The sequence below is a fragment of the Solanum stenotomum genome, chromosome 9 (assembly GCF_019186545.1).
Source record: "Solanum stenotomum isolate F172 chromosome 9, ASM1918654v1, whole genome shotgun sequence".
NCBI lineage: Eukaryota > Viridiplantae > Streptophyta > Magnoliopsida > Solanales > Solanaceae > Solanum > Solanum stenotomum.
In genome coordinates this window covers 45393624-45404872 of record NC_064290.1, presented here as the reverse complement: position 1 = coordinate 45404872, position 11249 = coordinate 45393624, and the positions used below count along the sequence as shown (strand labels likewise).

Below are 11249 nucleotides of genomic sequence, written 5' to 3'. Positions count from 1 at the left end.
ATTCATAACCCGAATTAAAACCCATCTTCCATAATAATTCCCTTCAAATAATGCTAATTGTCCATCTTCTTCTCTTCTTTAATTCTCAAAAAATTGTTGCACAAATAAAAAAATTCACTAACATTAGCCATTGACTTTGTGTTTTAGAGTTCATGGATGATTGCGCACAAAATCATCAAGTTAATTTTGTGATTGGCCACCGTCGATGTTGCCGCCTTCTTTTCCGAAATTCACACAAACTTTGAATCATTAGAAATGAGATTTGTGGAGTTTCTCTTGATGAAATGCAATGATTTTTGTGGGTTGTGTCCGCCTTGGAGAGGCGCCCAGTTTGGCATTGACCTCTCTCTGTTAAGACCACCGGAAAACCGTCATCGACGACCAATAGTGGTCTACCTGAGTTCAAGCCGTTTGAATGAACCAAAATTTCTTGATATAGAAGATAAAAGGGTGGGGAATAAACCCCAAAGATCAAAACTTCACGAACTTGTCAAGAAATTGGCTGAAATACCTTGCGACGGTGCATTGCCGGAAATTCTCAAAGCTTTTCCATCGTTTTATTTGTTACATTGCAAGGGAGAATGAGTTGAATTTTTGTGAGGGAGTAGATCTGATGATGTTCCATCATCTCCGCTAAACGGGATTTCATGAATTAAACCACCTGAATTTGTTATTGTTGAAAATGTTTTGAATTTGATTTCGTAGCTATGTTCAAATATATTCGAACTATGTCTTTCTTCTTCTTCTTTTTTGATCCACTCATCAGTGACGTATTCATTTAATCCTTTTTCTAAAACAAAAGAAAAGAAGTAAAATATCATGTAATGAGAGTGTATCAGGCTTGGCACTGTAAGGATCAAGGGGTATTTCTTAATTTAAGTTAGGATTGGAGTTTCCAGACATGTAAGTAGTGCAGACCTCGTGCTCATGTTCATCATCGTATTCATTGTCCTAGTGCTCCATCTTTTCTCTCTCTAACTGTATTATAACACAAGTGTTCCCTCGCGGTGGACTAGGGCCGGAGACGGCGGTTATTTGAACTATTTCAAAAAAGGTTTCGAGTGGGTTTAAAATAGAAATGGGGCGGGGTTTTTTAATTTTGGGTAAAAAATAAATAAAAAATCGGGTCAGCCATTGAGATAAAGCCACGTGTTCAGCCGTTAGTCGCAAGGGTATACACAACCCAAAATATTAACGGTAAGGGTATATACAACCTTAAAGTATAACGAAAGGTATTGACATACCATTTACAATAGTTTGGGGACATATTTGTCCTTTTTCCCTAGTTTTAAATGAGTTAGAAAAATCATATTTCAACCCTACACCTTAACGGGTTGGGTTGGGCCAGCCCCATGGGCTAAACCCATTTTGACGGCTCTAAATTAATATGTTAGTCATTTTTAACTCTTGTTTATTTTATTTATTATTAATATAAAATAAAATAAAAATCAAATTCGAATTAAACTGCTACCACACACAAAAAATCTGTTATTAAAAAAAAATACAATGATGAAGATAGTTGTCGGAATAGACTTTCTTTTCAATCTAGTCATTCCAAATGTTTTATTCTAATATGTATAATATATAATATAATATTCATAGTATAAACTGAAAAAAATTGGTACAATCTTATTTAGTATATAACAATGTGATTCTTTTAATGTTTATCTCACCCCCACCCCCAACCCCACGCTACCTTAAGTTTGTGTAATTGTAAGAAAATCAATTATTATGTATTACATGACAGGAGATGACGAACTCATTATTGAGTTTCATCATACCAATTTCTTAAATTTATCAAAAAAACACATCTGACTAAATCATTTTTAATTAAGTATTTCATTTTTCATATTATAATTAAATACTTTTAATTTAAATTTTTTATTTATATATATTCTTATTCGTCTATTAGTTAATGAAATTAACTAGATAAAATATATTATTTTAAAAATCAAACGCATCAAACTCAGTAGATTATAATATTGAGAGATTATTGAGTAATAGCAAAATTATTTTCGTAATAGATATCCTTTCCAATAAATATTTGATTCATTGGATTTAAATAAGTATTCAGTGTATAACATAAAATACATGTATAATTCAACCATAAATACACTTAAATAAAAAAATTCTTTTAATTTTAACCTTAATCCTTTTATATTAGATTTAGAAATTATACACACACTAAACTTATTGTACAAATAACCTCAACAATACTTATATCTAGATTAAAACTTTCAAACTAGCGTGGAATCTACTCCCTCTGTCTGTGATTTTTTTTTATTTTTTATAATACAGATAATTAAATAAAAACGAACGGATGAAAATAATAATATATAAAAGTTATTATCCTTTTTCTAATAGCAAACAGCTTCTACTATTTTTAAGAAAACAAAACAAATTGCAATAAACTCTGTTAAATAATATTTTATTTTATTTATCTTGATCCTTAAATTAAAAATAGATTTTTCTTTAGTGACTCAAGTGAGTTTTATTGCTTTCTCTTCATACTTTTTTTTAGTATTAAATAATTATATAAAATAATAATTAAGTTTGAAATTTCAAGGTATCATGGATAATGTTAATTTAATAAAATAGTATTCCTTAATAGAATCTTACTTTAAGAGTTTATTTTATATTTTTCATTTGTTGTTTGATATTTATATTGAAGTTTATTCATCCGAATTTATTTTGTATAGGTTCCTATTTGATAAAGATATTTCTTATTAAAATTTTTTCATACTCAAAATTCAATCCAAATCCTCTAATTATTATTATTATAATATATACTCAAATTTAAACCCAAAATTTTTAGTTAAAATAAAGATATACCCTCCAATACACCGCATCTACGATAATTTTCTTAAAAAGTATGTCAAACTCAAATTTTTTAGTTAAAATAAAGATATACCCTCCAATACACCACATCTATGATGACTTTCTTAAAAATTATGTCAAACTCAATAGGGTTGAACATAAAATATCAAAAATCGAATTACCAGATTAAATTAAATTTTTTGGAAATTTGGTATTCGATAATTCGGTATTTGATATGGTATTTTGAAGTATATTTTAGTATTATGGTATTTGAGTTTGAGTTTGATATGAGACATGAGTACCATTTGGTGTTTGAAATTTTTCGAATACCAAATTATTTAATTAATGAATATATATCAACAAATTCATTACTAATTGTACACTCAAAGAGAAAGTTAAAGAATAAGCATAAACAATCCAAATAGCTATACATCTTTTAGTTGTATCAATTTGTTTTTCTTAATATCTTCTTACTTGTTGATCTTCTATAATATCGTGCCTCCACATAAAAAATAAAATAATTGGAGAAATAATATTAACTTTGTAATACAATCGGCTATGACTTCAATACGACACCAAAATTCTAAAAAATTGATATTTGCTATCTACTTTTAATTATCAATTACCAAATTCAAAACTTGAAAAATCCAAACCGAACACCAAAAAAGTCCACCCCTAAAACTCAATATAGGACAGTAACAAAATAATTTCAAGTCCCCACACTACTTCATCTATTTTAGTAATAAGAAATTCAATTTTGAAATAGTATGTAATTATCTATTTTTCTGAACTTAAATAAATGTTCCCATTGTTATTATTATTATTAGAAGAAGTAAGTATATATAAATGCAAAAAAGAAAAAAACAAACATATTACTACTATTATGATATTTGTGAATCTCCTTAACAATTAAGGAAGAAGAAACAAGAAAAGGGTAAAAAGGAGGAAGAAAGGTTAAGATTCGATCTGCCAAAAACACTCTCTCTCTCTCTCTTTTTGATTTTTAAATTCGTTTTTTTGGGATTCTGATTCGGATGTGGCGTTAATTTCAATGTAAAATACTGTAACAAATCATACACACTTCTCATTGTTTCACTATTACTCGAAATTCTCAACTTCATCATCCTCCTTCAGGTTCATTCATTTTTTTTAATTTTTTTTTTTTGCATTACCCATTTTTTAGATTAAAGGGGTGTTCTTGTTATTGTGGATTTTTTTAATTTTTTTTTTAGTTTAATATATTGCATTGTGTTTGGAATTGGAGTTTTGATGAATGAATGTTCATGTCATATTCAGATCTTATTTTCTGATTTTTTTGCTTGATTTTTAAGTTTGTAGTAACAATAAAGTTTGCATCTTTGGTCATTTTGTTGCCTAATTTGTGGGAATTATTGAAAATTTTCGTCTAATTTGGTTTGCATAGGTGATGGGTTTAAGATTATGCCTTTTTTCAGCTCAAATCAAACTGAAAGATTGTAGAATATTGTTTTGAGGATACCCAGTTCATGTGATTCACTTTTTGGCTGTGCGTATTCTTGAATTATGCTTGATTTTGGTTTTTTCTGGTTAAAGGGGATGATTGGGGTTTTGTATTGCTTAAATGATTAGATTTGATTCATTATGTATGAGTTGAAAGGGGATTGTTGAATCTTGTTTGGGGAAACGATTGATCTCCATAATTCACTTAACTTCCTTTTGGCTTCTTTGTTTGTTGCTTTTAATTGCAGGGCCTCTCTTCCTCTTTTGTAGTATAAAGAGGCCCTCAAGGAGTGTGAGAGGGTAGGAGGAAGGGAGGAGGTCAATCATCAATGGATTTCGAAAGCAACAATTGGGTTTGGGAAGGGATGTATTACTATCCACGCCTTTTTGGTGGAATCATGCTGACTGCAGCGTTGCTTGGGTTATCCACGAGCTATTTTGGTGGGATCAGTGTTCCTACTCTACTTTATCCTTTTCCTTATCTAAGTATCTTTTATAAAAAGAAGCATGAGAAGAAGCGTATTCGTGTTTATATGGATGGTTGTTTTGACCTGATGCACTATGGCCATGCAAATGCTTTGAGACAAGCAAAAGCCTTGGGAGATGAACTGGTTGTTGGGGTTGTCAGTGATGAGGAAATCATAGCTACTAAGGGTCCTCCAGTTTTGTGCATGGAAGAAAGGTATGAGTAGATTGCCATTTGTTTCAACTCCTGTAAATGTTTTAACTTTTACTTCCCATCTGTGAAATATCTTGCTCAAGGATAAAGGGAAAGAGTATTGATATGCTCTGAGCTCTACTTTTCAGTCCTACTGTAGGAATGTGTTTATATTATCCTATATATGGTTCATGAAGGTTCCAGTTCCTAACATATGGACTTTCTTAAATCCAGAGTTATTTGTGAAGGATGTTGCTAGGAATCATTGACATATGTATTGACTAGAGTTATCGTGTTCTTCCAGTTCCATCTCTGAGCTTGAGGGTTGTAACTGGAAAATCCTAATAGGGCAGTCTGTTAGCAGGAACAAGTCTATCTATGATTTCTTGAAATTGCTTTTTGATTTTGTAGTATGACGAGCCTAATAAAATGGTGTTAAGATTATTTGAGACATAAAGGGGACTATTGTAGAGAGTTATTTAAATTTATGTATCTTTCCCTGCAGTATTTGCTTCTGTTTACCTGTTTGCTGATTTATCTGTTATTATTTTCCTTACGTTAGTTTATCTGGTGTGAGATCGTGCTGTGTGTAATAGATTAAACTTACGTACTTGTATTATAAAAGATTAACTTCAAGCACATGATCAAGTATGTAGTTCCATTTATTTCATTCATTTTCTTATGGGGAAACACTTTCGTGCGTTTTAACTCTTTCAGTTAACTGGAAGTTTTGTATGTCACTAATTTGAGGTCCTCTACAGACTTGCTCTTGTTAGTGGCTTGAAGTGGGTGGATGAAGTGATTTCCAGTGCTCCTTATGCAATTACTGAAGACTTCATGAACCGTCTATTCAATGAGTATAAGATTGACTACATTATACACGGTGATGATCCCTGTCTACTTCCAGATGGAACTGATGCTTATGCCCTAGCCAAAAAAGCTGGTCGGTACAAGCAAATTAAACGAACTGAGGGTGTCTCCAGCACAGACATTGTAGGTACTGCATCTCTCCTTTTCTCCATGAGTTCTGAAAGTTTTGATCTGTTGCAAAGCATCTTCACCAAATGAGTTGTACAAAAGAACAGAAATTTTCCCTAAATTGCTTTTCCCACAAGTGCTTTATGTATGTATGTATCTACATGTGTATATAAAGTATGTATGTGGTAGAAACTTACAGAGGCAATTGATCTCCCAATTTTTCTGCTCTTCTTCTGCCTTCAATATTTTGGTTGTCAGCAAAGCATGCTCCTCGATGGCATTTGAACATCTATTTTTTCTGCCCGAGTCTCCTCTTATGGTTCACAGTAGCACTATTTATTTTCCTAAAAGTATCAATTGCTCCCAAATTGATTTGCCAAAAACTAGTGGATGAAAATAGATCAAACATACCTTTTTTGAAGTCTTCCAAAACTAAAAGAAGCATTGTTTCCATGAATCACATACTGGCTAAGAGCGATGAGATTAATATTTGGTTTTGGTGATGCTTGTTTTGAATCACATTTTTGTAGGGAGGATTCTTTCTGCTTCTAAAAGTGGAGATTCTCCTCAAGATTGCTCCAATTCAACTCCCGTTGGCGAAGCTGATGATATAAAAAATAAATTTGGTGCTGAAAAACAAGCTAAGGGTGGTCAGATATCTCATTTTTTGCCCACTTCAAGACGAATTGTGCAATTTTCAAATGGCAAGGTACCATAAATTGTACTCTTTGTGAAGCTTCATGTTAGACTTGAGTATGTTTGTTTTTTTCTTGTTGAGTTCAAGTGTGAACTTTTGAGTATTACTTTGAAGGATAATTCAACTGTATAACAAAATTTCTTTGGAGAATTTATTTCTGAATGAATACTTTATGGCAATTAAAGTAGTTTAAACTGAAGAGACCATTGCCCTTTCTTTTGCCATGGTTGGAACTTTTTCAAAGTATCTTCTCCAGATGATGCTTCAAATGGAGAATATTATAGTGATGACTTTGACTTAAATATAAACCTTGCTTTTGGGCTGGTCGAGTCTGATAATTCCTTCTAATAATTAAAGCAAGCTAGATGGTTTTGAGAAACACTACTTGACATCTCTCACAATTACTTCCCATATTACCTGTGCAACCTCCTGACAAGAAGGTAAATATAAATTATTAAGGAAGAGTCTTCAATGAGTGTGTCTTATGCTAAATCTCCTTAAAGTATTTTTTAACATCCCATTAGCAACAAGAGCTATGCCTCAAACAAAAGCTAGTTGCGGTCAGTTATATGAATCCTTAGAATTCATTTCGCTCTGCTTTGACCCATTTCACCATCAATATAATCTTTTCTTATTCCCAATCCCAACTATTATTTTTTTCACTTTTTATGAAATTCAAAGTTTACAAGCACACAAGTGTATACGTGGTTATCTAGTAGAATCAAGTTAGGTGTAAGTGTGGCTATAAGGAGATTATTGATGACTAAAGAATATCGAGCTACACTGGTTAACTTAATATGAACTATGATACTCTATTATAAACCTGATTCATATTTTTTTGGGAGAATGCAATTTCTTATGGGTTGAAAGTCGCTTTTGTTAAAGTAAATGTATCCTTCTGAAGTTGAAACAATGATGGAAGATGATAGAATTTTTACTTCATACAGAACCATGATCATGATGGTTGTCGAAGCAGACTAAATCTTGTTCACCTTTATTCTGATAATTTCAGTGTAACCTTCTCTTTTCCTGGAGAGGCAAACATAAATATTTGTGTACTATTTCAATTCGTAGGGGCCTGCGCCTAATTCTCGAGTGGTGTATATTGATGGTGCCTTTGACCTTTTCCATGCTGGACATGTTGAGGTAAGGACTTTTTGTAAAGGTTTATTTATGTTGTTATTTCATGGCACTAGTTTCAGGTTGTCCTGCATCAAAATAACTTTACCCATAAGTTACTTTTTCCCTTTCTTAGATTCTTAGAAGTGCAAGGCAGCATGGAGATTTTCTTTTAGTTGGTATTTATCCCGACCAGACAGTCAGGTACATGGTATTACTGTTTTGATCTATGTTCTTAGACCACACATTAATTGAGCCTGCTTTCAAATATAATCGTAATTTTTGTTTTCCAAATTTCCGTATTTTATACAGTGAGCTCTATTTAATGAAAATTACTTCTAATTTCTTGTAGTGAACTTCGTGGACATCAGTATCCACTGATGAATCTGTATGAGCGCAGTCTTGGTGTACTTGCATGCCGTTATGTTGATGAGGTTATCATTGGTGCCCCTTGGGAAGTAACTCAGGATATGGTATGCTTACTTACAGCTACATCTGCATGTCTCCCTTAGTTTTGCTCTTAATAGTCTCATAAATATAGGACTACTAATCAGAAAAGAGCACCACATCTTTTTTTAGAGGTGTTCCAGGTGTGTTCATTTGTTAATATGAGAAAGGAAGAAAAGAAGCATTTGTTTTTATTTGGATATTTGGAAAATAGAAGCTTTCCCCAGAAGCGTATGAACTGTAATGTTATTGGGGCTTTATCCCAATTGTTAGGAAAAGAAAAGGCCGGTGTCTAAAAAATGGATCAATTGGATCCATGCTAGTGTCTGATAAATCCCTATTTGTTGTGTGCTTTTTTTTTTGTATCTAATGTCATATCAAATCGCTAGACCACATAATGAGTTCAGACTTATTCTTGCCCTTTAACTGATGATTATACTGTTAATCCTTCACGGCTTCACCATGATCTTGAACTGATTTGATGCTTGCTCTAGGACCATACCACGGCTAACATGGTACAATGGCATGACACTTATCCATTTTTCTATGATTGGAAGTGTGATGCTGTCATTTGAGCTTATATATAGTGCTGTACACAATACTCCTGAAAGATGCTGCATGATGCAAAAAGATAAAATAAAAGCAGATGTTAATGCGTTTGTCACTTCGTGCACAGGGTTCTGTTTTTAACTAGTTACTTTGGTGTTGTCCCTAGATTCCTATGTTTCAACTAGATGGTAATAGAAAAAGAAAATTGTATGTCTTTCTTGTTGCTGATTTTCTCTCCTTTTGTTTGGCATGGGTTAGATAACAACTTTCAACATTTCGTTGGTTGTACATGGAACAGTTTCTGAGAGCAACTCTTCCACGGAAGTAAGTCTATATACTATTTGGTTGTTCCATGCTACAACTTTATGTTTTTAATTGACCACTAGAAAAAAAAACGGCTTGATGTTTTCCAAACTGATGGGCAATATAAGATGGAGAAACATGTTATAAATGAAATATATTCTCTGATACAGGGGGGACAGGACCCATATGCAGTTCCTAAAAGCATGGGAATCTTCCAAGTAATTGAGAGCCCAAAAGATATTACAACTTCTTCAGTTGCTCAAAGAATCATCGCTAACCATGAGATTTATGTGGTATGTTGCATTAAGCATTCTCTAGCTACCTAGTTTTTCTTGGATTTCTCTAAGGTTGTTTAGTTTTCTGATCAGCTACTTACAATTTTGGATTTTGAGACTTTGGTGCTGCTGTTCGCATTCTCATACATACACGTTGTTTGATAGAGTGTATTAGCAAAAATAATGCATGCATTCGCTCTATGTATAACTAGTACCTTGTTTGGTGTACTTTTTCATGCTATGTATAACTAATGACCATGGATTTCTAGGTATTAGCAATTCAAAGGGATTTAATACATGCACTAGCATGATTAAAGACCCAATTACCCCTCAAAAGCCTTTTTACATCTTTTACATCATAATTGTGAAGGATATCTTTATAATACATACTATTTTTGATACACCAAATCAAACAATGCATTAGAAATAATCTATGCATAACTAATGCAAGCATAACTAATACACATACTAATACACTCTATTGAGCATTATTTTTATATACTCTACCAAACGACCCCTAACACATTGATTGACAGATAAATGACTATAAGTTCTTATCTCTGACGAGATTTCTCTTCAGCGGTTAAGCTTTCTCATTTAAAGTGACATAATTTGGATTTTGGGTCTCTAAGCTTGTGTGTACCCCCAAACGAAGATGTATTGCCATCGTAATAACATAGGTTTACAGGAATTGTTTTATGAGCTATGCTTTTAGTCCTTCCTCTTTGAGGCGAGGCGTTTGAAATCTTACTGATATACCATTACCTCTGGAAGCATCTCACTTTTGGCTACATGGCCAAAAGTGTAATTTTTTATACATGAAGTAGATACGTCCATGGATAAAGCTATGCATTTAAGTCCCCTTCTTAGTTACTGGTTCATGTAGTCCTGAATGTTGATCAACTATGATGGTATGTAATATTGGAGATCAGCAATACTATTAGTTCAAGGAGCTTACCATAAATTTCATAAGTTTCTCCCATATGTTTTGGGAGAAACTTATTCACAAAGAAGCTAGCAATGGTTGATTGGACCAAGATGGCTATAATTGTTTTCAATTCCTTCAACTATTAAATCAAAATTGATTGATCGATTGATCCAACTTGTACAAAAGAATGACTGATCATGTTAGATACCCAATCCCTTCTTAATTTAGCATCTCTAAGCTCTTTTAGCAACTTTCATGAATGATGGCTTGTTGACTTATGCAGAAAAGAAATACCAAGAAAGCAGCAAGCGAGAAAAAATACTATGCGGAAAGGAAGTATGTGTCTGGTGATTAAGTTTTACTTTCATTGTTCTGGCCCTCGTGTAGCTGACTTGTACTAGGCGAAGTTGCTCCCTTTCTGAGGTAGTTCTTCCTGTACTTTTGTATTTGAAAGATGTATGAACAGAGAAGGGGACAAGATATAAGAAGAAAATACCCTACCCTAGACAGAAGAGCTAGAAGTTTTTGGTTCTATTTTTCATTTATTTTTGGCTGTAACCTTCCTCCTCGGTGAGTTGCCGAAGATGGTTAAGCTAATTTCCTAATCTTGGGAATCACAAATTGATTGTTGTATTAATAGTTAATTTAAGTACCATTTTTAAAATTTCAAGCAGTTTGACTTGACTGCCTCTGTACATAAACTAGGTCTTGATTCTGTTATTCTTTGTCATAAAATTTTGATGATTATAACTTTATAAAGGATTCCTTCTGGGATGTGATTGGATCTATAAATGATTTTGCCCATGTATTCTGTTAAATTAATAGAATTTGCAGCAATAGATCATTTTTTCTGTCCCATTATCGTATGAGTTAATGATTAATTAGTGTTAACTGTTGATCAATGTATAAACTAAACTTGTTTAGCTAATCTGGGATGCAAGCTTGCCCTGTATGCATTGTTTTGAACAATTTATCTCAGGACAACTTCACTGATTCTTT

At 32.7% G+C, this 11249-nt stretch overlaps 1 protein-coding gene across 2 annotated transcripts; it reads left to right on the top strand.

The window, feature by feature from the left end:
• The first annotated feature begins 3658 nt into the window (after positions 1–3658).
• Positions 3659–11024, top strand: LOC125875991 (ethanolamine-phosphate cytidylyltransferase-like). 2 transcript variants are annotated; one of them, XM_049557081.1, is made up of 10 exons: positions 3659–3770; positions 4545–4978; positions 5716–5951; positions 6463–6641; positions 7704–7775; positions 7885–7952; positions 8101–8221; positions 9003–9068; positions 9218–9340; positions 10534–11024. In XM_049557081.1, exons 2-10 carry the CDS (start codon positions 4626–4628, stop codon positions 10603–10605), a joined length of 1290 nt encoding a protein of 429 aa, XP_049413038.1. In that variant the 5' UTR covers positions 3659–3770; positions 4545–4625; the 3' UTR covers positions 10606–11024. The 2 variants fall into 2 exon arrangements, with proteins under 2 accessions (XP_049413038.1, XP_049413039.1); XM_049557082.1 differs by lacking the exon at positions 3659–3770 and adding an exon at positions 3792–3951.
• Positions 11025–11249: the final 225 nt, after the last annotated feature.

Bases quoted from the DNA above. Each gene is read 5' to 3' on its own strand.
- LOC125875991 (XM_049557081.1), top strand. From the start codon at position 4,626: ATGGATTTCGAAAGCAACAATTGGGTTTGGGAAGGGATGTATTACTAT. The intron at 8,222-9,002 runs GTATGCTTACTT...GGCATGGGTTAG, and splicing joins GGGAAGTAACTCAGGATATG to ATAACAACTTTCAACATTTC. The intron at 9,341-10,533 runs GTATGTTGCATT...TGACTTATGCAG, and splicing joins CTAACCATGAGATTTATGTG to AAAAGAAATACCAAGAAAGC.